General features: G+C 59.1%; 1 protein-coding gene across 12 annotated transcripts; it reads right to left on the bottom strand.

Annotated features, from left to right (window-relative positions):
* Nucleotides 1-406: 406 nt before the first annotated feature.
* ADAM11 (ADAM metallopeptidase domain 11) lies at nt 407-24171 on the bottom strand. Of its 12 annotated transcripts, none has more exons than XM_005584444.5 (27): nt 23893-24171; nt 23253-23428; nt 13083-13159; nt 12830-12896; nt 10880-10965; nt 10718-10793; nt 10217-10283; nt 10084-10151; nt 9616-9690; nt 9461-9532; nt 9125-9291; nt 8177-8261; nt 7974-8064; nt 7805-7856; nt 7245-7344; nt 7091-7162; nt 6880-6972; nt 6325-6405; nt 5844-5894; nt 5677-5740; nt 5351-5450; nt 5015-5134; nt 4754-4922; nt 4551-4665; nt 4375-4465; nt 3012-3029; nt 407-2517 (listed from the first exon to the last, which is right to left on the bottom strand). In XM_005584444.5, exons 1-27 carry the CDS (start codon nt 23951-23953, stop codon nt 2502-2504), a joined length of 2310 nt encoding a protein of 769 aa, XP_005584501.3. In that variant the 5' UTR covers nt 23954-24171; the 3' UTR covers nt 407-2501. The 12 variants fall into 12 exon arrangements, with proteins under 12 accessions (XP_005584501.3, XP_065387752.1, XP_045230602.2 ...); XM_065531680.2 differs by having other exon boundaries at nt 10088-10151; XM_045374667.3 differs by having other exon boundaries at nt 23664-23976.
* Between the last annotated feature and the right edge of the window lie 304 nt (nt 24172-24475).

Below are 24475 nucleotides of genomic sequence, written 5' to 3'. Positions count from 1 at the left end.
CACGATGCCCTGGGTCCAGACAGGCTGATGGTTTTGTCCAGCGTTTCGGAATCTTTTGGGAGAAGAGGAGAGGTTTCTTTGGCTTCAGCCATAAAAGGAAAGTTGGGTCTCCTGACTTTTGGGAAAATGCTTTTCTACTCGCCGTGGCTCCTGCTTTGCTGGAGCCAGAGGAGGGGCACAGCTGTCTTTGTTGGAAGAGCCGAAGTAGCAAAGTGGGAGGGCCAGGCCTCCACCCTGTTTCCTCACCATGAATGGAGAGGAACACCCCTTCCTCTGGGTCCTGGAGCTGGTCCTGAGCGCTCCCTTCCTGCCTCCGGCACCCCAGTTGTCATGCTCCCTCCAGAGCCAGAGGGGACAGGGAGGGGACAAGTCACAGCATGGCCATTGACAGACAAGAGGCACAAGGTTGGTGTGAGCTCCCTGGAAGCCCCAGGATGGGATTTTTAATCGATGCTCCTGGCCTTGCCTCCCCACCCCCAGCCCAGGTGGCATATGTACAGGATGCTGTGTGGAGGCCCAGGCAGAGGCAGCCTCCACTCCTCCCTGGGTTCTGCCAGGGTAGGCACTCGCCAGGGCGGGGCAGGAGGATGCAGACAGCTGGGAGCCAGGGTGGACTGGTCACAGGAAGTCTCATGTTCCCTACCCCATATACACGAGCACACACAGACATGCCCGTGTGTGCAGAGGTATTCACACTTGTGCAGAGATGTGGATCCAAAAGCTGTGCCCAGATGCACTGTACCTGTGTGCACGGGTGCACCACCAGAGGACAGATGCCTTACGGCAGCGCAGCAATAGTGTGACACCCAGCCCTTTCCCCGCCCCGCCTCAACTTGTAGGGCTGGTGGGGCAGAGCTGGCTGGGGTGGGGGGGTCCCTCCACTCAGCCCTTAAGTGGGCAGTGCCAGCTGGAGCTCACTGTGAGGACCCCACTGCTGTCAGGTGCATCCAGCCACCCAAAATGATGTCAGCGGGTCCCAGGCCTGTTTGCCCCTGAGGGGGGTGTGAATAAACAGGGAGCGATTTCCTCCACAGCGCCTCCTCGAAGGTGCCCCAGAAACAGAGGGGCTCAAACAGGCAGTTCATGGGCCCTGGGGTGTCAGAACTCCCTGCCGAGTGAGGGCAGGGCACCCCTGGTGACAAGAACTGTATTCACTTGTGGCTTTCATCCGTCAGGTAGCTGGCCCCCATCTTGCCCCTGCCAGCTACCTTTTAGGGTCAAGGAGCCAGAGCTCTGCCCTCCCAAGCAAGGGTCACGAGGGAAGGCCACCGGCAGGATTGTGTGAGAAGACTGAGGAGCTGTGCCTGGCTCCGCCTGGCTCTCAGGCTTGCTGCAGCAGGGATGGGTTGGGGCAAGTAATGGGGGGGAAACATCTGTAAACTTACTACTCGGCCCTGGAATGGGGGTAGGGAGTGGAATGGACTTGATGGGGCCTTAAGGACTTCTAGCAGCCTAGGATCATCCATGAGACTTCCCTTTCCTACTTCCTCTTGTACATCCCAGGCAGAGCCCCTAACCCTCCAGGCACTGGGCCACCTCTGGCCTTCCCTACCTGGAAGAGTCCTCCCCAGAAAGATGGCCCAGGCGGGGACATCTAGGCCACACCAGGGGGCACCTAAACCCTGAGTCGGCCCCAGAATTACCCTTCTTGAAAGGGGGAAGGTGCCATTTTATTTCCGAAACTATATTTTCTAGACCCCGCCCCCCCCAAATCCATGCGTCCTGACAGGGACAGCAGGACGGTTGTTTTAGAATTGAAGACCATCTGGGACATGTGGTTGCCGTGCCCATAACCTAGGCCTTGGGCACAGCACAGGCAGCTTTGGTTTGAATCAGCACTCATACTTCCTCCAAGCTCAGCGGGGCTAAGCGGGGGCAAGCTGGGATGCCCAGCCCCTGCCTGTGCTCAGTGACAGGACTCCGGGCGTGGTCATCCTGGGGGAGGGTCTGGGGGATGGCCACACCTCAGTTTCTCCGGGCCCTCCTGTAAATGTCAAAACATGCCCACATCTGCCCTGGCCCTAGCACCCCCGAGTTTACATTCATCGATTAAGATTCAGTTTTTAAAAATGTAGATGTCAGCCCCGTCCCCCTAGGTCCCAGAGAGGTAAGACCCTGGTCTCAGCTGCCTGGTTGCAAGGAGGGGCCATCCAGGCTAGGTCCACTGATGGCTGCCTGGGGGCATCCCTCCAGGCCCCCCGAGTTGAGCTGTGGCAATCCATGAGATGGAAGCTACATTCACACGGGGGAGTGGGTGTGCAAGGCTGAGTCGCAGGAGGTGGGCGGGGGACTGTGGAGGAAGTGCACTCCAGGCCTGGTCCACCCTGGTGGTGCCAAGGGCAGGGCCACAGCCCCCACCCAAACCCCTGCGGAGCCAGGAGTTGAAGGGTTTGGACCTGGAAGACATTTGCATGGTGCCTCCCTCCGTGGCTGGATGGGGGCAGCCTCGTGGTTCAGGGCCGAGACGGTGGGTGCCAGGCTTGGAGGGAGGGGGGTGGCACTTAGGCCCCTCCAGACCTGGAACGGAGAGGGGGCATCAGGGGAGGACGTGAGCAGGGGCCACGGGGAGAGCCCCCCAGCAGGGTCCCCGGAACTCAGTGCTGGGCCCTGGAGGCAGGCAGCAAGTCACAGGCTGGCCGGGGAAGGGATCTGCGGGAGGTCAGACAGTGGTGACATGGAAGACAAAACAGATGGGACGCACAGGGAGGGCCCTCCCAGGGATGGGGACCGCCAGGGGCACAGCTCCAGTTCCACTTGGTGGCGGGGGAGGGCCTGGCCACAGCAGGGCAGTCGAGAAGGACGTGGCCTGAGCGGGCGAGGGCAGCAGGGACCTTCTTCCCTGAGCGAGGCTCTCCCACCCCTGCTGGGACAGCCTGGCAGCAGGGGTGGGGGAATCAGCCCCCGTTCCCCATCCACAGAACGCGGGGTGACGAATGAGATGGAGGAGACAAGGACAGCGGGAGGGATGACGTGGCCGGCATCACACTGCCCCCTGCTGGGTCGGGTCGTACCTTCCTCGGCGGATGTTTCTGCAGGGGGAGGATGGTGGAAGGGGAGAGGAAAAGGAGACATCTGACCTTCTGCTTCTCTCAGGGAGGGGCCTTTGGCTGCCATGTGACCCCTTGCCCCAGAGTGGGGCCAGGGTCCCCAGGGCCTGGACACTAATGTAAGGGCCTGGGAGAATTACCTAGGGCACCCCAGGTAATTACAAAAATTACAAAAAATTACAAAAATGCATCCCAGGTTCCAGTTCTGACTCCGCCACTAACTCAATCATGTGACCTTGGGCCGTGGGTTCCTCCTCTGAACATTAAGGGGGTTAGACCAGCACAAGGACCCCAGACTTAGACACGCACAAAGCATGATACGCTGGGTGGGGACTGGGGACCAGAGGACACATGCCTGGCTTGGGCAGCCCCTGCCCAGCTCCATTCTTTGGCTATTCGGGGATGCTTAGAGGCACGCTGGGGCTCAACCTCCTCATGTTTCCAGAGCTGGAAATCCGAACTGCTAGTGTAAAATCTCCTGATTTCTTTTCTTTTCTTTTCCTTTCTTTCTTTCCTTTCTTTTCTTCTCTCCTTCCTTCCTTCCTTCTTTTCTTTCTTTTTTTTTTTTTTTTTGAGACGGAGTCTTGCTGTGTCGCCCAGGCTGGAGTGCAGTGGCCGGATCTCAGCTCATTGCAAGCTCCGCCTCCCAGGTTTTTACACCATTCTCCTGCCTCAGCCTCCCGAGTAGCTGGGACTACAGGCGCCCACCACCTCGCCCGGCTAGTTTTTTGTATTTTTTAGTAGAGACGGGGTTTCACCGTGTTAGCCAGGATGGTCTCGAACTCCTGACGTCGTGATCCGCCCGTCTTGGCCTCCCAAAGTGCTGGGATTACAGGCTTGAGCCACCGCGCCCGGCCTCTTTTCTTTCTTTCTTTTTTTTTTTTTTTTTAGTCTTGCTCTGTCGCTCAGGAGTGCAATGGCGCGATCTCGGCTCACTGTAACCTCCACCTCCCTGGTTCAAACAATTCTCTGCCTCAGCCTCCCAAGTAGCTGGGATTACAGGTGTGTGCCACCATGGCTGGCTAATTTTTGTATTTTTAATAGAGACAGGGTTTCACCATGTTGGCCAGACTGGTCTGGAATTTCTGACCTCAGGTGATCCATCTGCCTTGGCCTCCCAAAGTGCTGGGATTATAGGCGTGAGCTACCTCATCCAGCCTAAAATCTCCTAGTTTGGAAATGTTAAGCCCTGCAGGCGACTTGGGCCTATGACGTGTGAGCTCTGGTTTAGTTGAGTTTTCAGGGAGGGCCCCTCAGCTCCACCAGTCAGGGGTTCTGACCCTCCCATCAAGGATGCCAGGGGGCACAGGGTGTGTGCGTCTCTTACTTAAATCCCCAGCCCGTGCCACCCAGGACGATGGCTGCAACCAGGACAGCCCCGGCGATGGAGCCAATGATGATGTTGGTGCCGCTGGGACCTGGGGAGAAGGGCAGGGCTTAGTTGGCAAGGACAGGCATAGAGAGTGGGACAGACAGACCCCCCTCGGCCAGCTCCAGCCTCACCTTTATATCTCTCTGTCTCCCCCGTGGGTGGGGACGTGGGCAGGGGGTTGTGGATACTGCAGTCTTTGCCTGTCCAGTCCGGCTGACAGATGCACTTCCCTTCATTGCTGCAGACCTAGAGGCAGGGCAGGGCCAGGAGAGGTGAGCAGGGGCCTGTCCCCTCTTGAAAGTCTTTCCCGCCATCCCAGGCTCCAGGCAGTCACCCCGTGGTGGGAGCAAATCCGGCGCTCCCCACTGCCGGGGCAGGTGCTGAAGTTGAAGGCAGAGGCTGGCAGGCAGCGATGGTCCAGGCACAGCATGTTGGGCCCGCAGGCTGTGCCATCCTCCACGTAGCTCAGGTCAGAGCCGTCCGCCAGCTGCACGTGGCCTCCCCTGGGGAAGCGACACAGCCAGCCTCAGCCCTCTGTCTCCTAACCCCCAGCACGGCTGCAACCTTCCCTCCCTAGTCTTGGTCCTGGCAGCACCTGCAGTCCAGCTCCTTGCCCTGGTGGTAGAAGGTGACACTACTGATGTCTCCTACCAGGTCCCCTAGCCGAGGAGCTCCAGAGACGTTGACGCAGAGGAGGAAGCCACACAGCACATCCCTGTTGGGGCACATAGAGACAGTGAGCCCCAAGTTTGACCTCAGACTCAACTACTGAACTCTAATCTGCCCTCACCCTGCACCCTGCCACCTGATTTGCCACGTTTCCACCCACTGGGACTGACAGGCTCCTCCTGGGAGAACCTGTTGCCCCATCTCTGAAAAGTCTCACACCCACCCTGGAGCTGAAAGGCCCTCTGGGAGCCTCAGTACTCACTGCTTACTGCACTGGACCCAGCCCGATCCTTTGCGCCCACAGCTCCCACGCTCCGTCCCCTCCACGTTCAGCTTCTCATAGCAGAAGCGATCAGCAGCCGCTGTGGGGAGAGGATGCCAAGTGTCACCTCACGCACCCCAGGACCCACCCCAAGACCTCAGGCCTGCATCTCCCACACTCTGGCCTGATCCCCAGGCTGCCTGCCTGGATCCCTGAGATCCTGGGGAGCTATACCCTTGGGGCCCTGTTCAGTTGGAACCCACTCTCCCCAGCCCCTCAGCTCTGGATCCTCTGGAGTCCCCGCTCCTAGCCCTAGCCAGACTCACCATGGCCCCAAAGAGCCTGGCACTGCCGGTCCCGGGTTTTGCAGCGACCTCCGTAGCAGCGGCCCTGAGGGTCCAAGAATCAGGAGACAAGGGATGGAGATGCTGAGTGGTCACAGTGGAGACAAGAGACTGCCCTGAAGCCCAGGCTGAGGGGGCAGCCATCATACCTGCTCATGGTCACAGTAGTAACCGTCTAACTTGTGCAGGTTAGGGGGGCACTGTGGAGAGAGGGGTGGGGTTGAGCGGAGCAGCCCCAGGACTGGACCCAGACCACCCAGATTTGCAAGCCCCAGAGCCACTCCAGCCTCCCTCCCTCGTAGGGCTGGGAGATAAATGCCTGGCAAGTAATTAGGTCGTAATAGATGTTAACTAATATTATCATCTACTCTGATCCCTAACCTACACCAGGCGCCGGGCCAGGCGCTGGGAATACCAGCCAGACGATACATTCTGGTTTAACGATTGAAGGAACAAAGCCAGGAGCATGAAGAACCCCTTTCTCAGATAAGAAAACTGAGTCTGATCACTGGGGGTTGAAGCCAGCTGTGGAGAGGAGGGGAGTGCTGAGCACTCGCCCGGGAAAACCAAATCGACAAGGGTAGGGGTTGCCTCGCCCAGGGCTCCACAGGACGGCGGGGCCGGGCGGACCTGGCTCGAGTCCCCGGTGCAGGTCTCCGCGATGTCGCACTCGTTCACGGCCTCTCGGCAGGACACACCCCGTGGCTCGTACTAGAGAAGAGACGCGCTCCCCGGGTCAGGCAGGATGGATGCCTCGGCCCTGCCCTCCCCAGGACGCCAGCTCCCCGGGCCCCCACGTCCCCGGGCCCTCCAGCTCCCCAGTGCCCCTTATTTCCCTGCTCCCACCAACTCTTGGGAGGCTTGTTCTTATTTCCCTGCTCCCACCAACTCTTGGACGCTCCCCACCTCGCTCCCAGCGCACTCAGCACCGCCCCCAAGCCCGCCCACGTTGCCTCCCCTCCTTGCTTCCGGGCAGCCTTCTCTTCCCGCTCCTCGTAGCCCCGCCTTCAACATCCTTCAGCCCCGCCCCTTGCTCCCCATTGGCGCTGTCTTCGCATCAAGCCCCGCCCCAGAGGCCTCCGCCCACGAAGGCGCCGCTTCCCTCCGTAGCTCCCGCCCCTTATCTGAAGGCCTCCAATCGCTCCTCCTGTGTCCTGGCCCCGCCTCCCGGCCGGTCCTCCTTACCTTGCAGCGCCGACAGCAGAGCCCGTCGCTGCACATGGCGTCGTGAGTCAGGGTGCATTTCTTGCAGCAGTTGCCACCTGCGCGGCTGCACTCCTGAGGGACGCGGGAGAAGGGGAGGGAGGCAGGCGAGCCCTAATCCTCCCACTCGGACGCTCCCTCGTGCCCACCCCCGCATCCGGGTCCCCCACCTGGCGCCCGCACCACCGCTCACCTGCACCGAGCCGCAGTCGCACTCCTCCCCTGCCTCCACAAAGCCGTTCCCGCACTCTGGGGGGTCCAGGAGCTGGACCGGGAGGACAGGTCGGGAGTCTGACCCGGACCCCGCCCAGGCCCCGCTCCCATGCTCCCCGCCGCGGGGCTGGTACCTTGAGGGGCTTGTTGAAGAGGCAGCTCCCACCACCCTCTTGCAGAAACTGGTTGTACTCGTCGATGCTGCAGCGCGAGAACTTGCGGGGCAGGTAGAACCTGGATAGGGCGAGGGGAGGTGCCGCTGGCTGCTCCCTTCCAACCCACCCTCACCCGTCTCAAGGCTGGGGAGGGGGTACACTGGGGGACTTGGTCACCATCGCGAGGAGGCGGAGGATCTTCCCCGGGATTGTACCAGAATCCTCCCGCCTGTCCCTGTCGCTCCCGTCCCCTCCGCTGAACCTGGGGACTCGCAGCCGCGCTGGAGGGAAGGTGTCTCCATGCGAGGCTTGGGCGGCGCCCAGTGGCCACGATGCACACTGCAGCCTGGCTGGTTTTGGTGTCCCAGCAGGGAAATCTGGGTCTCCCGGGGCAGTGTTTGCGGAAAACTGGGCTGCTTGGGATCCTGAGTGGTTCTGTGAGGTGGGCCTCTTGAGCCCCCTGGTCCAGACTGCCAAACGATGCTCGCTCTAAGACTCCCCTCGCCCAAGACCTTCCCCCGGTTTGTCCAAGAACTCACCCAGTGTCCTCCATGATACAGCCCAGCCAGATGTCCGGACACTTGCAGTCCCCTGAGGGGTGAGCCAGGCGGATATGAGGGAGGCCAAGGACCACCCCTCCCACTGACACCCTCCGCGTTCCCGAGCTGCTGGGCGTGGGCCACACGGGGGCTTCCGGGGGGCGGATACCTGCCGAGCTCCGGTGTTTGTTCCACATCATGCCCAGGTTCTGCCCCAGCGTCTGGGCAAGGGTCACGGCCATTGCCCCCATGTTGCCGTACTGGGGGTGGGGAAGATGGGGCACAGATGTCTACATCTTCCAACAGGCACGTCGTGCCCCTGAAGCCCCTTTCCCTCAGCCGCCACCCCAGCCATGTCCCCTCACTGCTCACCTCGTTCACACCCCCGCCCCGGGACAGGGAGCAGATGCCCCCCACGTAGGCTGCCCCGCTGCTGGTGCTCTGGAAAGTCCTGCCCCTGGAAGGCAGTGCACTGTCAGGATGGCCTGCTGGCCTCCCCTGTGGCTCCCCGGGTGGTGGTGGTGCCTTAGGGAGCCCCGCACACTAGAGTCCTTCCTCGGGAGATGAGCCCGGCCCTTTACCTCAGCCTTGGTGACCCCAGGCAAGACCCTTCCCCGCCTCCTTGGGTTCTTGTTTTCTTTTCTTTTTCTTTCTTTCTTTCTTTTTTTTCATTTGAGACACAGTTTCACTCTTGTGGTCCAGGTTGGAGTGCAGTGGCACCATCTTGGCTCACTGCAATCTCCACCTCCTGCCTCAGCCTCCCGAGTAGCTGGGACTACAGGTGCATACCACCACGCCTGGCTAATTTTTGTATTTTGAGGTGGGGTTTCACCATGTTGGCCAGGCTGGTCTTAAACTCCTAACCTGAAATGATCCACCTGCCTTGGCCTCCGAAAGTGCTGGGATTACAGGCATGAGCCATCGCGCCCGGCCCCTTCTTGGGTTCTTTTGCCCATAAGGCAAAGGAGAGGCTCCTAGTAGACCATGTCTAGTTGCAAGGCCCTTTTATTAGATTTTTTCTGCTACCAGGGCACTGGGTCCCTGAGGAAGGGATGCTGGGACAGTTTAAAAGGGGAAAGACAGAACTAAGAGAAGGTGAGAGACAGAAGAGAACCACCAGGGCTAAGACAAGGGCGTCAACCTCAGATTCGGGGGATGATGCCCAGCCTGTTGCACGTGGCTGGGGGGAGGTGGCAGGTGCAAGGTGAGCCCAGTCCCCAGACACTGAGAGGAGCACCTGGCACAGGGCAGGTGTTAAGTAACCCTAAGCACTGTAGCAACTAGCAGAGGCTGGCAGGAGGTGTGGGGTGGGGGACTCACGAGAAGAGGTGGGTGGCATCGCTAGGCTCAGGCAGACCCTCCCGTCGGTAGACCATGAGCCGGGCCAGGGTCTCCAGGAGGTCATCCTGCACCTGGATCTTGTCCCCATCTGCCCATGTTTCCATGGCAACCAGGACGATGCGAGTGTTGAGCTGCTCCTTGTATATCTGGGTAGAAGATGAGGGGGCTGGAGGGTGGGAGTGGGTGTTGGGGCCAGGGCTGGAGGAGGACCTGTCTCTCCAGGAAGTGGGAGCCAGGGGCTGACGGTGCCCCCTGATGTGTGTGATGGGGTGGGGACCATAAGGAAGAGGGAAGGAGGGAGGGAGAGCTGCTTACCACGTCAGCCAGGTTCACCACAGACTTGGCAAAGTTGCTGGTGAGGACCACTGACTGTCGCATCTGCTCGAACTGGGAGAGAGGAGTGCGAGGAGGGCGAGGCTCCTCTGGGGCCTCCTCCCAGTGTCACCCCCCATCCCTGCCCTGACACTCACCAGCTGGTGGTCGTTGATCACAATTAGCTCCACGTACTTGGTCTCACTGTGCACGGTAGGGTGGCCCCGGCGGACCTGGGGGGTGGGTGGGCACTTGGAATCAGTCCCTTCCATGTCTGACTGATCTCATGGCCACGCCATGGGGATGGGGGGGTCTGAACTCCAGCCAGGGACAGTGCCAGCTCCCCACTGGCAGAGGGTGCTGTCCTTCCTCAGCTTTGGAATGAGGGCAGGCAGCCTCGGTTTGCCCAGGATGTGACCTCTGTAGATGCCAGCATTAGGGAAGGGGTGGGGGCTTCTCCCAGACACAGTCCCTGGTCCCCAGCCACATCCATCAGAGCCCTCCTTCGCCCCAGCCATGGATGGGGGTGCCCTCCTGCTCTGGGCCATGGCCCGAGGTCTCTCTGCAGCCTGAGGTCTGTGCAGCCTGAGGTCTCTGCAGCCCGAGGTCTGTGCGGGCCCCCGTACCTGCCTTTTCCTTCTCAGCCTCGGCCGGTTTGGAGGAGCCGACTGGGCAGGCACAGCAAACAGGCAGTCTGTGGGGAGGGGGCAGGTGAGGGGGGCACAGCCGGCCCCTCCCCACCCCCCTTCCCTCCCTTACCTAGTTCCCTGCATCCGAGGGGATCTGGGAGGAGAGGGGTCCGGTAAATGAGGTGGGGAAGGGGTCCCTGCAATGAGGGGAAATTAGTTCTTGGGGTGCCAACTGGGTCTGCTCCAGGCCCACTTGGGGGGGCCAGATCCAGTCCTCACCCCCATCCCATCCTGGGGTGACCCAGAACTGGCCAGAGCTCCCATGTCGGATCTGATCTCCCAGATACTCAGATTCCGGGGTCAAGACCTGGGGGCACTCTGAGAGACAGGGGCAAAGGACATTGGAGCCCAATGGGAGGTCACTTAGGGGACAGAAGGGACATTGGAGCTGGGGGCACAGGGGGAGCTGGGGCACAGGAGGGAGGGAACCAGAGCTGGGGTCACTGAAGAGGGCAGTGAAGCTGGGGTTACTGAGGGAGGAGCAGGAGGAGGAAGAGGTGGCAGCAACAGCTGTTGGGACAAGCTTGGCAGAGCCACCAGAGAAGACGGCAAGGGGCTGTGCGGGGCTTACCTGAGGGGCTCCCCAAGGTCCAGCCATGTCTTGGGGCTCCACAATGTAAGTCAAGTTCCCATCAGAGAAGACCCCACTGTGGAGAGAGAGGCGCAGCTCCCCACCGTCCCCAGGCCTGGGCCGGAGGCTTCTCCCAGCTGCCTGGCCCCTCCCGGTACTCACTGCAGCCCCTGGCAGGTGGAGAGGGCAGCGAAGGAGTGCAGGTTCCCCCGGAGCTTCCCCTGGTAGTAGCAGTGGTCTCCAGCCCCCTGGAGGAGCAGAACAGTGAGCAGAACGCTGGCATGAGGCTGGGGGCAGCTGACAGCCTCAAGGCTTTTTAGGGGCCACTGAAGCTGCCCTGTGTGTAGGTGGCCACAATCCCCGAGTATACCTGGGGCTCTGGGGCCTGTTTCTAGATGAGTGATGCTCCTAATCTGTTGTGCCACCCTGGGCAAGTTCCTAGCCCTCTCTGGGCCTCCTTCACTTCATCTATAAAATGAGGAAGCTGGACTGTAGCAAAGGTTTTTTTTGTTGTTGTTGTTGTTTTTGTTTTTTTGAGACAGGGTCTCGCTCTGTTGCCCAAGCTGGAGTGCAGTGGTGCAATCTTGGTTCACTGCACCCTCTGCCTCCCGGATTCAAGCCATTCTCATGCCTCAGCCTCCCAAGTAGCTGGGATTACAGGCAAGTGCCACCAAATATAGCTAATTTTTCTTTCTTTCTTTTTTTTTTTTTAAATAAGACGGAGTTTTGCTCTTTTTGTCCAGGCTGGAGTGCAATGGCACGATCTCAGCTCACTGCAACCTCCACCTCCTGCGTTCAAGCGATTCTTCTGCCTCAGCCTCCCAAGTAGCTGGGATTACAGGCCCGTGCCACCATGCCCAGATAATTTTTGTATTTTTAGTAGAGATGGGGTTTCACCATCTTAGCCAGCCTGGTCTCAAACTCCTGACCTCGTGATCCACCCGCCTCGGCCTCCTAATGTGCTGGGATTACAGGCGTGAGCCATTGTGCCCAGCCTAATTTTTCTATTTATTTATTTGTTTGTTTGTTTTTTGAGATGGAGTTTCGCTCTTGTTCCCCAGGCTGGAGAGCAATGGCATGATCTCAGCTCACTGCAACCTCTGCCTCCCAGGTTCAAACAATTCTCCTGCCTCAGCCTCCTGAGTGGCTGGTGTTACAGGCATGCACCACCACACCTGGTTAATTTTGTATTTTTAGTAGAGATGGTGTTTCACCATGTTGGCCAGGTTGGTCTTGAACTCCTGACCTTAGGTGATCTGCCCACCTCAGCCTCCCAGTGATGGGATTATAGGAGCCCGGCCTACAGCAAGGGTTCCTAGCCATTTGCTGGGGCTGGGGAAGGGATCAGACTCCTTTGAGAATAACAGGCAGCATTTATTTAGCACCTACCATGTGCCCAGCACTGCTCTGTGTACTAACCATATATTATCTCATTTAATCATGTACTCGCCCCTCACATCACACACAACCTCACGCACTGCCTCCCAGGACGACCCTGGGCCTGTGGTTGGCTGAGGAGTGATGGGCAGCATGTGTCCTCCAGGCCAGACTTGTGGGTTGGGGCTGGGGGGACCAGCGGCACCCTCCCCCTCCAGCTCTGCCTCCTGCAGAATTACTTGTGCTCCAGTTACTGAACAGGCGGTGGGGGGGTGGGGGGGTGAGACAGGCTATTTATAGACACTCATTCATTTTCAGACTCTAGAGCCTGCAGGGCTGGGACCCTGGTGTCCCAGGCAGCTGGGATTTTCCGGGGCCTTGGTACTGAGTAAGAAGGGCCTTTCCTCAGCTGCCCCTCTCAGGAGAGTCTGGAGAGGGGGATTCCTGGCAGCCGGCTCGGAACAATGAGGGTCCCTGTAGGCCCCACGCAAGGCAGGTGGGCTGGCTGGGAGTCAGAGCTCTGTGGCCAAGTGAGGGCAGCTCAGGGCCCCATGCACTCAAGCTGCCCACTGTCCACGTTCAGAGCCTCTCGGGTCGGGAGAGAGGGAAGGTGCCGAGGGGCCAGGCCCAGGACCCCATCTCCAGCAGCCACCTGTCCCTATACCTGTGACCACAGAGCCAAAGAAACAGCACCTCCCTTCCACCCCTGGCCCCGGTCCCTGCAGAGGCACTCACGGTGCTGTGCTGGGTTGTTCCCTCCCGGCTGAAGTGGCGCTCCACGTATTTCGAGGAGAGGAGGTGGCTGAGACAGAGGGGGCAGCAGGAAGGGGGTCACGGGCAAGGTGAGGTCTGGCTTAGGGCCCGCCCCAGCTCAGGATCCAGGTACCCCCTGCCCTGGCCCAACCCCCAGCCCCCCAGCAGCCAGGCCCTCGCCATGCCTCCCCCACCCCACCACCACCCTTCCTCCTGGGCTCAAGGCCACACTCACTGGTTCAGCTCCAGGTCCAGGGTGAAGTTTGAGTTGAAGGCTGGGATGACGAAACTCACCTGGGCCAGATGGACAGGCTGGTGTGGGGGGAGGGCAGAGGGGGAGTCAACTCAGGGAGGCCTGAAGGTGGGAGTCGGGGGGACCCCGAGGCAGACAGTAGCCCTGGGAGGGGGTGGCCAGCCCTAGCAGCTGAGGGGACCATTGATTTGGGGACGAGATGCTTTGCCCAAGCTCCTCTTCCTCCACGACCCTGCTCCTTCACTAGTGGGCAGAGGCAGGAGTGCTCAGCCCTGAGCACAGCCCCCTTTCTGCCCTCTGGGCCTGGGCACTTGTGCATCGGGGGGCTGGGCTGCAGGTGCGGTCGGGAGGGAGGGGGCCAGCCACGCCAGCCCTCTGCCTCATTATGCCCTCCTGGCTGGTGAGGGGCACCCCACCATCAGGCAGAGTAACAGGAGGGCCCCAGGAGTATCATGGGGAAAGGACAAACAGGAAGTGGGAGACAGGACCCTTGCTGCCTGTTCCCCTACCCTGGCGCCAGCCTCTATCTACATAGGAGGCCTCGGACAGGGGCGAGTGGGTGGGAATGGATGGTTGCACCTCCGGAAACTGGGCGACAGGCGGGTGCCATCCTGTTGGGAGGAAGGACTTGGCTCCTCTACCCCCAAATCCATTGCCCTCTGCCTCGCCCAAAGCAGCTCATCTTTAATATTTCAATCCCATGGTTAATTTTTAAACACGGAAGTTTTCCTGATAAATTTTTCAAAGTGCAGTAAGGCTGGAGGCTCCAGATTGCCATGGCAACGCACCAGGCCTGAGCAAGATGGCGGCCCCCCAGGCCTGGGCGCTCGAGGATGCCCGGATCACGGCAACCCCAGGGCCCAGGAAGGGCTGAGAGGACTCAGGAGTGGGGCCTTCTCCCTACCCCTTGTTCATTCCAGAAGACTGACTCCAGACCCCCACATGAGGGTCACCCACTCTGCCCTGCAGATGGGAGGCTTTTGTTCGCCGCCTGGCTTTGGTGGTGGGGACGGCAGGTTGCAGGAAGGAAGACAGCCCTAAGGTCACGGTCATGAAATCCATAGCCTGTGCCTTGTCGTTCTTCCTCCTCAACCACCTCATCACTGCTAATCTTTACCGAGCACTTCTTGTGTGCCAGGCCCTGGTCTAAACACTACGAGTATCGCCTCGTTTGATATTCACAGCAACCCTATGGGATAGATTACTGCCATTCCCATCTGAAAGATAGGGGACAGGCACAGTGGGGCTGACTAACTTGCCCAAGGTCACACAGCTAAAAAGTGGTGGAGCTAGGGAGTCTGCTTCTAGGGCTGTCTCACCTCAAAGGTGGGGTAAAATGGAAGTGGGCCCAGTGTCCATGAGAGGTCCTGAGAGAGGAGCAAGGGGGGGGCCAACGGCCAGGGCCTGGGCGAGCAGACCTCTGCGCCCCAAGGACACCGACTCATCCTATTCCAGGCTGACCAAGGCTCCCAGTTCCATCCTGAGCCCCTAGAGCATCGATCAGCCCGAAATAGAAAGTCAAGGACAAGGAGTCGCCACATCCTCTTCCCGGCCCATGGCCTGAACCATCCTGGCCTTCCCCTGCCCCCGGGACTGTTCCTGCTTGTTCTATCTGCCCTCCACCAACAAGCCCCTATGCCAGCCCCCTCCACAGCTGCCTAGAGGAGCAGCCTGCCAGATCCCTTGCCCCGATGCCGCTCTCTCACCGTGCAGCCTCAGGGATGACCCAGCAACCTCTCTGAGCCTCAGATTTTCCCACTGAAAATGGTCAGATGAGCCCAGATGCGAGGCCAGGAGGTTGGCTGTGTAGTGGGGCCGTCCTGGGCCTGGAGATTCTGGCAGAGTCTGCCCTGGCACCAACAGAATCTCCCTCACTCAGGAGGTCTGTGAGCCATCCCATCGAGCCTGCTTCCTCTCTGTAGAGGCCAAGCCAGCCCCAATTCTGGGGAAAGCCCCAGCTGACAGGGGAGCAAGGCCAGATACTTTAGGACCCTCCTTGTCTACCACCTCCTGCCACCTGCTGAGCTCTCACACCCCTTCCCCACCTGGTGCAGCTGAACTTCAGGGGTGGGCTGTCCCCTGCCCCAGCGGGACACAGGGCTTAGACCAGATAAGCCCCTGGGGCAGTGCCGGGGCAGCTGGGGCTGGGGGCTGGGCATGGCTGGAGGTGGCCCAGGAAGGGGCTGGGAGAGTCCCCAAAAGGCAGTGGGAGAGAGAGAGAGACCACATACCAAGGCATGTTTGCCTGGCCTGGCCCCATGTGGGGACACAACTCTGTCCCTAGTCTGAGGGAAGAGATGGGTCAGACAAATCTATCTCAGTCCCCAGAATCTCTGTGGCCCTGGCCCTGGCACCGCCCCAAGCCCAGCTTTAGGCCAATAATGTTCTCTTTTTTTTTTTTTTTTTGAGATGGAGTCTCACTCTGTCGCCCAGGCTGTAGTATAGTGGTGCGATCTCAGCTCAATGCAACCTCTGCCTCCTGGGTTCAAGCAATTCTCTGCCTTAGCCTCCCGAGTAGCTGGGATTATAGGCACCCACCACCACGCCTGGCTAATTTTTTTGTATTTTTAGTAAAGACAGGGTTTCACCATCTTGTCCAGGCTGGTCTTTAACTCCTGACCTTGTGATCCACCGTTGGCATCCCAAAGTGTTGGGATTGCAGGTGTGAGCCACCCTGCCCGGCGAATGTTCTTTTTTAAAAATTAATTAAGTTTTTTTTTTTTTTTTTTTTTTTTTTTTTTTTTTTTTTTTTTTTTTGAGACGGAGTCTCGCTCTGTCGCCCAGGCTGGAGTGCAGCGGCCGGATCTCAGCTCACTGCAAGCTCCGCCTCCCGGGTTCGGGCCATTCTCCTGTCTCAGCCTCCTGAGTAGCTGGGACTACAGGCGCCCGCCACCTCGCCCGGCTAGTTTTTTTGTATTTTTTAGTAGAGACGGGGTTTCACCGTGTTAGCCAGGATGGTCTCGATCTCCTGACCTAGTGATCCGCCCGTCTCGGCCTCCCAAAGTGCTGGGATTACAGGCTTGAGCCACCGCGCCCGGCCAAAAATTAATTAAGTTTTTAGAGATGGGATGTCACTATGTTGCCCAGGCTGATCTTGAACTCCTGGGCTCAAGCCATCCTCCCGCCTCAGCCTCCCAAAATGCTGGGATTACAGACTTGAGCCTCCGTGTCTGGCCTGAGCCAATGCTCTATCAAAGCCAAACAGAGTTCCCTGCCTGGCCCTGCTTTGTACCCCTGCCCTGCCTCTGACCTCATCCCATTGTCCCTCCATCCCTGGGGGGAGGGGCCTTTTGGTCTTGAGGTCACACCAGCCCTCAGCTGACCCTGTGCCCTGCACTTGTCTCTTGCTCTCCCGGCTGCCCAGGCTCTCACATGCTCCAGCTCATTTGATCTCAGCCTGCCCAGGCTGTCTGGTCCTCATTTTACAAATGCCAGGATGAGGCTCAGGGAGACACCTGGAGGTGACTGACCCAGGGTCATGGCTGGGTGGCTGGGGAGGTGTGGGGCTGGATCTCACCCTGGGGCTGGAGTTCGGTTGTCACAACAGCTGTGACCGCCTGGCAGGGGTGACCACCCCTTCCACCTGAGTCTCCTCTCTGGCTGGCCCACCCAGTCTCCTAGACATCTGCTTCACAGGGACGGTGCCTCGTCCTCTCTGTACCAGATGCGGGGTGCAGAGAGAAAAAGGCAAAGATTCTACCGAATACCCAGAAGCACAAATACAGGTGCCTGGGCTCTGCCCCAGACCTACAGACACAGTCTTAGGAAGGGGGCTAAGGAGCTTTAGGATTCCCAAATGCTCCAGGAAATTCGAGAAGGGAGACCATTGCTCCCCACCACCTCCAGGCATAGCCCCTCATGTGCTGACTCCGAACTCCTGCCCTGACCTCCCTCTCCTCCCCACCCTCACCTGCATGGCCTGCACCTGCCAACCCACGCAGGGCTTTGGCGCCCTCTGCCTCTGGGCCTTTAAGCACACAGTAGACATACACTTATTTGATCACTGATTTGGCTTTTCAGGTGGGCGACCTTTAGTCCCCTGGAGCAAGGGCTATGCCTGCTTTTTTCCCTGCCCACGGGCTCAACACTCACATTGAATGGAAAGGCATCGCAAGGCCTGAGATAAGCTGCTTCATGCCCCCGGCCTCAGTTTTCCCCTCGGTGAAACAGAATTGTTGGGCCAGGAGCGGTGGCTTGCGCCTGTAATCCTATCACTTTGGGAGGCCAAGGTGGGCAGATTGCCTGAGCTCAGGAGTTTCGAGACCAGCCTGGGTAACATGGTGAAACCCTGTCTCTACTCAGATACAAAAGTAATTAGCCGGGCGTTGCAGTGCGCGCCTGTAATCCCAGTTACTCGGGAGGCTGAGGCAGGGGATTTGCTTGAACTTGGGAGGCGGAGGTTGCAGTGGGCCAAGATCGTGCCACTGCACTCCAGCCTGGGCGACACAGCAAAAAACTCTGCCTCTACAAAAAAAAAAAGAAAAGAAAAACCAGGATTGTTGTGAGGATTAAATAAAAGCCCTTTTGAATGTGTTATCATAAGGGTCAATAAGAAGAAGGAAGTGTAAATGTTCCAGCTGAACAGGGCTTTGAGGAACTGGATAAACGACCTCTTTGGATCACCTACTGTGACAGGGACATGCCAGAACAGTGGCCTTATGCTCCTGATCTGGGTGGATGGTGTGATTTACCTGTCAGGTGTCTCACCTGAGGATGTCTTTCTGGAATCTCCTCCCACAAGGAGATACCACCACCTTGTGGGCCGGGTGGCTGCAAACTGGGGAGGAGCTGGAGAGGCAGGAGCTCCGCCTGGGAGTATGTCCCAGCTGGGAGAAACCCCCCCCCACCCACCCACCTGCCAGCTCCCCCTACCCGCCCCTAGCAATGCGTTGGGTGCTCCATTTATCAAGAGGGCAGCGGGATTCCCAGACAATGAGAATATCCAGATGAATTTCCAATGATGGGATTTGACCTACATTTTTGAGAACAGAGCCACCTCCTTACCGGGTCATCAGTCCCTCTGGGGACAGACTCTCTGGACAGCTGAGTCCCTCTAGGCAGCCGGGAGGGTGCTTGGGTGAGGCCAAGCCCACAGGCCAGAGTCCTGCTCATGTAGTTTCTCCCCTGGACCCCGCCTGAGCCTGACAGGTAACCCCTAAATATCCTGGCTCCTGTTTCTCACACCCAGCCCTCATGCCAGCACCAGGGCCCAGCACCCTACCTGGACACTCAGAGATGTTGACCATCGACTATTTTGCCAGATCTCGGGCTGGACTCCTGACATTCGTCATCTAAAGTCCTCATAGCAGCCTGAGAGATGGGAACTATGAGCATATCCCCATTTTATGAATGAGGAAGTTGTGGTTTAGGGGGCTAAGTGGCTGGCTCAGGTCACACAGTCAGAAGCAGGGGAGCAGGACCTGCACTAAGGCTGTGCCACCTCAAAGCCACAGTGTGCAGCCTCTAACACCAAAACCGAGCCTGCTCAACTCTCTGGCATGGCAGGGCTCAGTTTATGCCCCCACCTCGCTCCTGGGAACAAGCTGGGCCCAGCACATATCCTAGCCCTGGCTTCTAGCTGCCTGCCCCAACCTAGGAGAGAGCCGCAACTTTGGCCACACACATTATAACGTGGCCTTGGCTCTAGTGGGGTATCAGGGCCCCAAGCACAGACCCTGGTCCCCCTGTGGCACCCTGCCGGCCCATCTTCAAGAGCTGGGGGCGAGCCTTATTCAACTGCCCTCCACCTTTCTGCAGGAAGAAAACACAAACACTGTTGCAGCACACGCCCACCGTGGAGGGCTTCTAGGGTGGCGTTTTCAGTAAATGCTGGCCTAGGCAGCTCTCGCAAGAGCTTAGCCCAGAGACTGAGGCGCTCCTCCCCTAGCTGGCTCAGATGAGCTTCTATGTACCAGGTCTGCGACCTCCTCACCCCTGACCCTAATCACCTCCCCATGTCCTGCTCTCTCCTTGTTCCCAAGGAGTCTGGGTCTCCCCGGGGGAAGGCATAACCCACACAGCAGCCTGGTGCAAATCAGAAAAAGGGGTCCCAAGGCCAGGTGAGGTGGCTCACACCTGTAATTCCAGCACTTTGGGAGGCTGAGGCTGGTGGATCACTTGAGGTCAGGAGTTCAAGACCCGTTTGGCCAACATGGTGAAACCCCGTCTCTATTAAAAATACAAAAATTAGCTGGAAGCGGTGGTGCACGCCTGTAATCCCAGCTACTCAGGAGGCTGAGGCACAAGAATCGCTCCCTCGCTGGGAGGCAGAGGTTGCAGTGAGCCCAGATCATGCTGCTGCACTCCAGCCTGGGTGACAGAGCGAGACTCTGTCTGGAAAAAAAAAAAAAAAAGAAAGAAAATGGGGTCCCCCTGCAAGTCAGAATGTGTGTGGCCCCATAAGCCCACGGATTGCATTCAGCTCACTAACCCCTTGCCCAGTCACCCTAGTCCAGTGAACAACCAGCCCAACTGTACATGGTAGTTTTGTCTGACCTGTACCACGCCTCAGCTGCAGGCTCCCTGGGACCACAGGTTTCTGCACGACCAGAAGCTCCCCCACTTCTCTGGGCCTCAGGCCTAGCCTGCTTCCAGGCTGGACAGAAGTGAGGGGGTTGCGTGCAGTGGCAGAGAGAGGGCAAGGGTTTGTCTGTGTCTCTCTTCCCGTCAGCCCAGAGCAAGAAGTGGCAGTGCGCTGAGTGAGAGCCCTGCTTTGGGGATCAGTCTTGACTCCGTGCTCAAGTGCTGTGTCACTTGGGGCAGTTACGTTGCCTCTCTGTGCCTGTTTCTCCATCTGCGAGATGGGAGTAACAGCCCCACCTCTGGGAGCTGTGTTGAAGATTAAATAATTACACGTAAAGGAGTGCCTGCTGCAAAAAGGCCTAGTCAATAATTACAATTTCTCTACCTTGTTCTTTCTGTTGTTGTTGTGTTGTGTGAGACAGGATCTCACTCTGTAGCCCAGGTTGGAGTGCAGTGGTGCAACCATAGCTCACTGCAGCCTTGAACTCTTGGACTCAAGCGATCCTGCAGCCTCAGCCTCCCGAGTAGCTGGGACTACAGGTGCGCACCACCATGCTTGTGTAATTTTTTTTTTGGTAGAGACGGGGGTCTCACGATGTTGCCCAGGCTAGTCTTAAACTCCTGGTCTCAAGCAATCCCCTAACCTTGGCCACTGTGAGCCAATGCACCTAGCCTAATTTCTCCAGCTTCTAATTCCTTCCCAACCACTGTAACTCTTCCTCTGTCCCAGCCGCACCCCCACCCTCGCCCCCATCAAGCCAGGAATCTTCAGCACGTAAAGCCCTTTCCCATCACCACCTCCTGAGAGTAGGTGGGACTGAGGTATGTTACCATCCTGATTTTAGGGAACAGGAAACTGGGGCTCCGAAAAGTCAAGCGACCAGCCCAAAGCCACAGCGGCTCAGTGCTCCAGGCCCTGCCAGCCAGCATGTGCCCCTGGACTTGATACACGACCAGAGATCTTGCTGCCAGCTCAACACCAGTTGGGCCTGAAGTTCCAAACCAGGGCAGTAAGTTAAGGCTAGGGTACTTCTGGCTAGGACACGCACAGGCTCAAGTTCGCACTGGATCCACCATCGGACCCCGTGGCTCTGAGGCCAAAAGCGCTCTAACCCCGGGAGAAATGCCAGGCAGGAGATTGAGGGTTTGCCATATCTCCTTCCCATTAGGGAAAATATTCTGGATGTGTCTTTTTGTCTCCTTGCTCTGGGCGGAGTTGGGAGACTGCCTCCTGGACCCAAATCCAGAGAGCCCTGGAGGCAGAACTGGGAAGTGCCCTGGTGTGGAGAAAACTCCCAACTCCACTGCTTAAGATCTGATTGACTTCGGGCAATTTACTTCATCCCTCTGAGCCTTAGTTTGCTCATCTGCAAAATGGGGCTGACCAGAGTTATAAGCTGCCGGGCACGGTAGCTCATGCCTATAATCCCAGCACTTTGGGAGGCTGAGGTGGGCGGATCACCTGAGGTCGGGAGTTCAAGACCAGCCTGACCAACATGGAGAAACCCCATCTCTACTAAAAATACAAAAAATTAGCCGGGCGTGGTGGTGCACGCCTGTAATCCCAGCTCCTCAGGAGGCTGAGGCAGGAGAATCTCTTGAACCCAGGAGGTGGAGGTTGGGGTGAGCAGAGATCACACCATTGCACTCCAGCCTGGACAACAAGAGTGAAACTCCATCACACACACACACACACACACACACACAAAGTTGCAAGCCTTACAGAGTTGTGAGAAATAAGTGATGTAAAGTGCATACAAAGCTTGGCAGAGTGGCCCATAGAAGTCCACAGCTTTGGGACCTCAGGGGAAATTGAGGCACAGATAAGACAGGGCCCCAAACAAGTCCCTTGAGGAGGTTGCCACGAGGGCCCTAGGAAGTCTCAGTCCCAGAAGACCCCAAAATTGGAGATAATCACTGCCTGGCAGATCCACGGAACTCCATTTCCTCCCCACAGGCTCTCAGACACCCCTCAGAAGTATCTGGAATCGGTGGATCACATACACAACTCACATGCACCCACTCACCTGCAGAAGAACACAGAGACCCCCCAACCTAACCAGTTCAACTGCACCCATCCTGACCTTCCCACGCAGCTGCAGACACCACCACAGCCCAGAACCTCCTACCCTTTGCCGCCTCTGTCTCTGCTCAGAAAGGGTCCGGCTGAAGGAGCGACCTGTCCAGTTGGAATATCTGACTTTTCATCCCTACCTGACTCCAGGCTTTCCCTCATCTCTGTCCCCTGACCCCACGGTGGCATCCCTCCATGACTCAATCTGCATATCCCTTAAAGCACAAGCCAGAGTCCCAGCAGTCGGGTGGACCATCAGTTCCTCCACAGTGTAACCATGGGGTTCACAGTTCACAGGTAGCAAGTGACACCAGGCAAGACAGCCAGACTCAGTGACCAGGACACCCCATCCCTGGCCCTGGGACCACGCACCTCCCAGGGAGCCTGGGCAGTCACTGAAGGCAGCTTCCACCCACCACCCCACCCCCAGTGCCCACGGGCCTGGACCATTAGCCCCCTCCCCCTGCCCCTCTGCACGGCCCTGAGTGATGGTCCATCTATTATGCATGCTCCCTTCCTGCTCCATCCATTTCATCAGTATTCCCCACCCCTGTACCACCCCGCATCCCCCTCTGCTCCCCTCCCTTAAGGGCTTTTAACCAAGTACATTAGGCAGGGCCAGATGCCAGTCTGACAGATGTCCGTAATGTTAGCCTCCGTTTCCCTCCTTCCTCCCTCTGCCCAGCCCAATTTACCTCCCACCACTCCCAGCTGCCAAAACTTTCCAGGCCTCAGTTGTACCCCTCCTCTGGGTCTCTCCCCTACACTTTTTGTTTGTGCCGGGCCTTTGCCGGCCAACCCGCCCTCTGCTGCCCTGTTGGCCTGGCTCACTTTCAGCTCCAGCTCTTGGAGCACTGGGGCGTGCTGAATGAATATTCCATCTGGGTGATTATTATTCACATGATATTAATTAATTATTAATTGCAATTAATCTCCTTCATGCCTAACCTTCCTCTGGGAGGCAGGTGGGGCTTGGCAACTGAAAGGGACAGTGGGCAGGCAGGTAGAGCTGGCTTAGGGCCTCGAGTTATTTTCCAAGGCCCCACCTTCAGCCAGGACAGGAAGGAGAACAACAAGCCTATCTGGGCACTGTGTGGAAACTGAGGCAGCAGCAAGCACTAAGCTGTTCCAAGAAAGCCCACTGAGGTGGCTGTGATGAGAACCTGGGAACCCTAATCCCTGACTGGAATCTGGGCTGCCTCTCCCTGCCCCCGCACTTGCCCCATCCAAGCCCTGTTTTGAGCAGAACCACTAGCTTTGGCGAGAGCGAAGCAGGGGGCCATTGGAAGGCTGACCCAAAGCGGGCCTAAGACCTAGGCATTAGGGGTCCCTGAACACTGAGGACAGGGGGCCTGCAATAATGGGAGGGGGCCTTGGGCTTGGGCAGTCCTGGGATCCCCACCAGTGGGCTCCAGCACCCACCTGATAGCCCACTGTACGGAAGGGGACTCTGCGGGGCAGCTGCTGAGGAGGGCTCCAGCCCTGGCTACCCCGTGGGCTCTCAGGGGCTCTAAGGCCTGCTTTAGCCCCTGGCCTCACCACCCAGCCCCACTCACCGGGCCCCCTGGTGGCTCCTGGCGGACCCTGGTGTCCAGTTGCTGCTTTCGGACCTCTCCCCCGGAGCTCTCCCTGACCAGACGGCTGGGTTCCGTGACCTCAGGGGCTCCTGGGCCCCCCAGCTGGGGTAAGCGCCCCCATCGCAGAGCTCCAGCAGAACCTTGGGTCCCAAGACCTGGGGAAACAAGGCCATGGCTGCAGGCAGCTGCCCATCCTGGGGCAGGAGACTTGGGAAAGGGGTGGACAAGCTGCATCCCCCACTCTGGTGTGGCCCCTGGAGCCCTAGGGCGATCCGGGTGGGGAGGATCTGGCTGCCCTGCAGAGGCAAGAGCCCGCGGGGAGGGGGCCAGGAGCTTTACGCCCGCCCAACCGTCACGACTGCCCCCCCATCCGCCCAAACCCGCAGAGACCTGCAGAGCTGGCCGGTCGGCGGCAGGGGCAGGGACGCGGTGGGCCTGGCCAGCTGGGGACAGGTGGGTGGACGCACCTTTCCTCCTCTCCCGCTCCCCCACCCTCCCGCGCTCCGGACGGGCTGTCACCCTGAGAGCACTGCAGGAAAAGGTGGCTGCAGCAGCAAGCGCCGCACATCTCGGGGCGGAGGCAGGGAGGGGGCACCGGGACCAGGTGGGGGTCACTCACCAGGCGGAGGGAGCAGCGGCAGCAGCAGAGCCGCGAACGCCCAGCGCCGCAGCAGCCTCATGGCTCGCTCATTCCTCCCGGTCCGGGGGCTGCGGCTGCGAGCGGCGCGGGGAGGGCGGGAGCAGGGACGGGGGTGGGGAGGCGCCGGCTGCGGAGCCGGGGCGGGGGCGCGGGGCCGGGCGGGGGTCGCGGAGCGGTGGGGGCGGCGGGGACGGCGCCAGGGCTCAGTGCGCTCCGGCCGCGGCCATCCCGGCGGGGCGGCGGGGCCGGGTTAAGAGCGGAGCGGCGAGCACGTGAGCCCAGGGCCCGCCCTCCGCTCTCCCGCCGCCCCCCGGCCCCCCCAGCCCCGCAGGGCCCGGGCCGCCGCCGCGGGAGGACAAAAGAGGCGCCGCCCCGGGGCCCCTCCCCGCACCTCAGGGGCCTCTCGTCAGGTGCGGGGCGGCGGCGCTCCGCGACCTCATCCCGCGGCCCCTCCTCGGCCACCTCTGCCTGAGCATCTCTGAGGACTCGTAGATTTGTAGGGTAGAGAGGCAGGGGACGGGGGACCCCCGCGGTCGACCCGGCGACTGCCCGTCTGGGGCCG

Source organism: Macaca fascicularis, chromosome 16, assembly GCF_037993035.2.
Source record: "Macaca fascicularis isolate 582-1 chromosome 16, T2T-MFA8v1.1".
In the NCBI taxonomy this organism is placed as follows: domain Eukaryota; kingdom Metazoa; phylum Chordata; class Mammalia; order Primates; family Cercopithecidae; genus Macaca; species Macaca fascicularis.
This window is presented reverse-complemented; position numbering and strand designations above follow the sequence as displayed.

Bases quoted from the DNA above. Each gene is read 5' to 3' on its own strand.
- ADAM11 (XM_045374666.3), bottom strand. From the start codon at position 23,841: ATGTGCGGCGCTTGCTGCTGCAGCCACCTTTTCCTGCAGTGCTCTCAG. The intron at 7,345-7,804 runs GTGAGTTCTTGG...CGCCCTATCCAG, and splicing joins TGTATCATGGAGGACACTGG to GTTCTACCTGCCCCGCAAGT. The intron at 3,030-4,374 runs GTAAGAGACGCA...CTCCCCCTGCAG, and splicing joins GGCACGGGCTGGGGATTTAA to AAACATCCGCCGAGGAAGGT.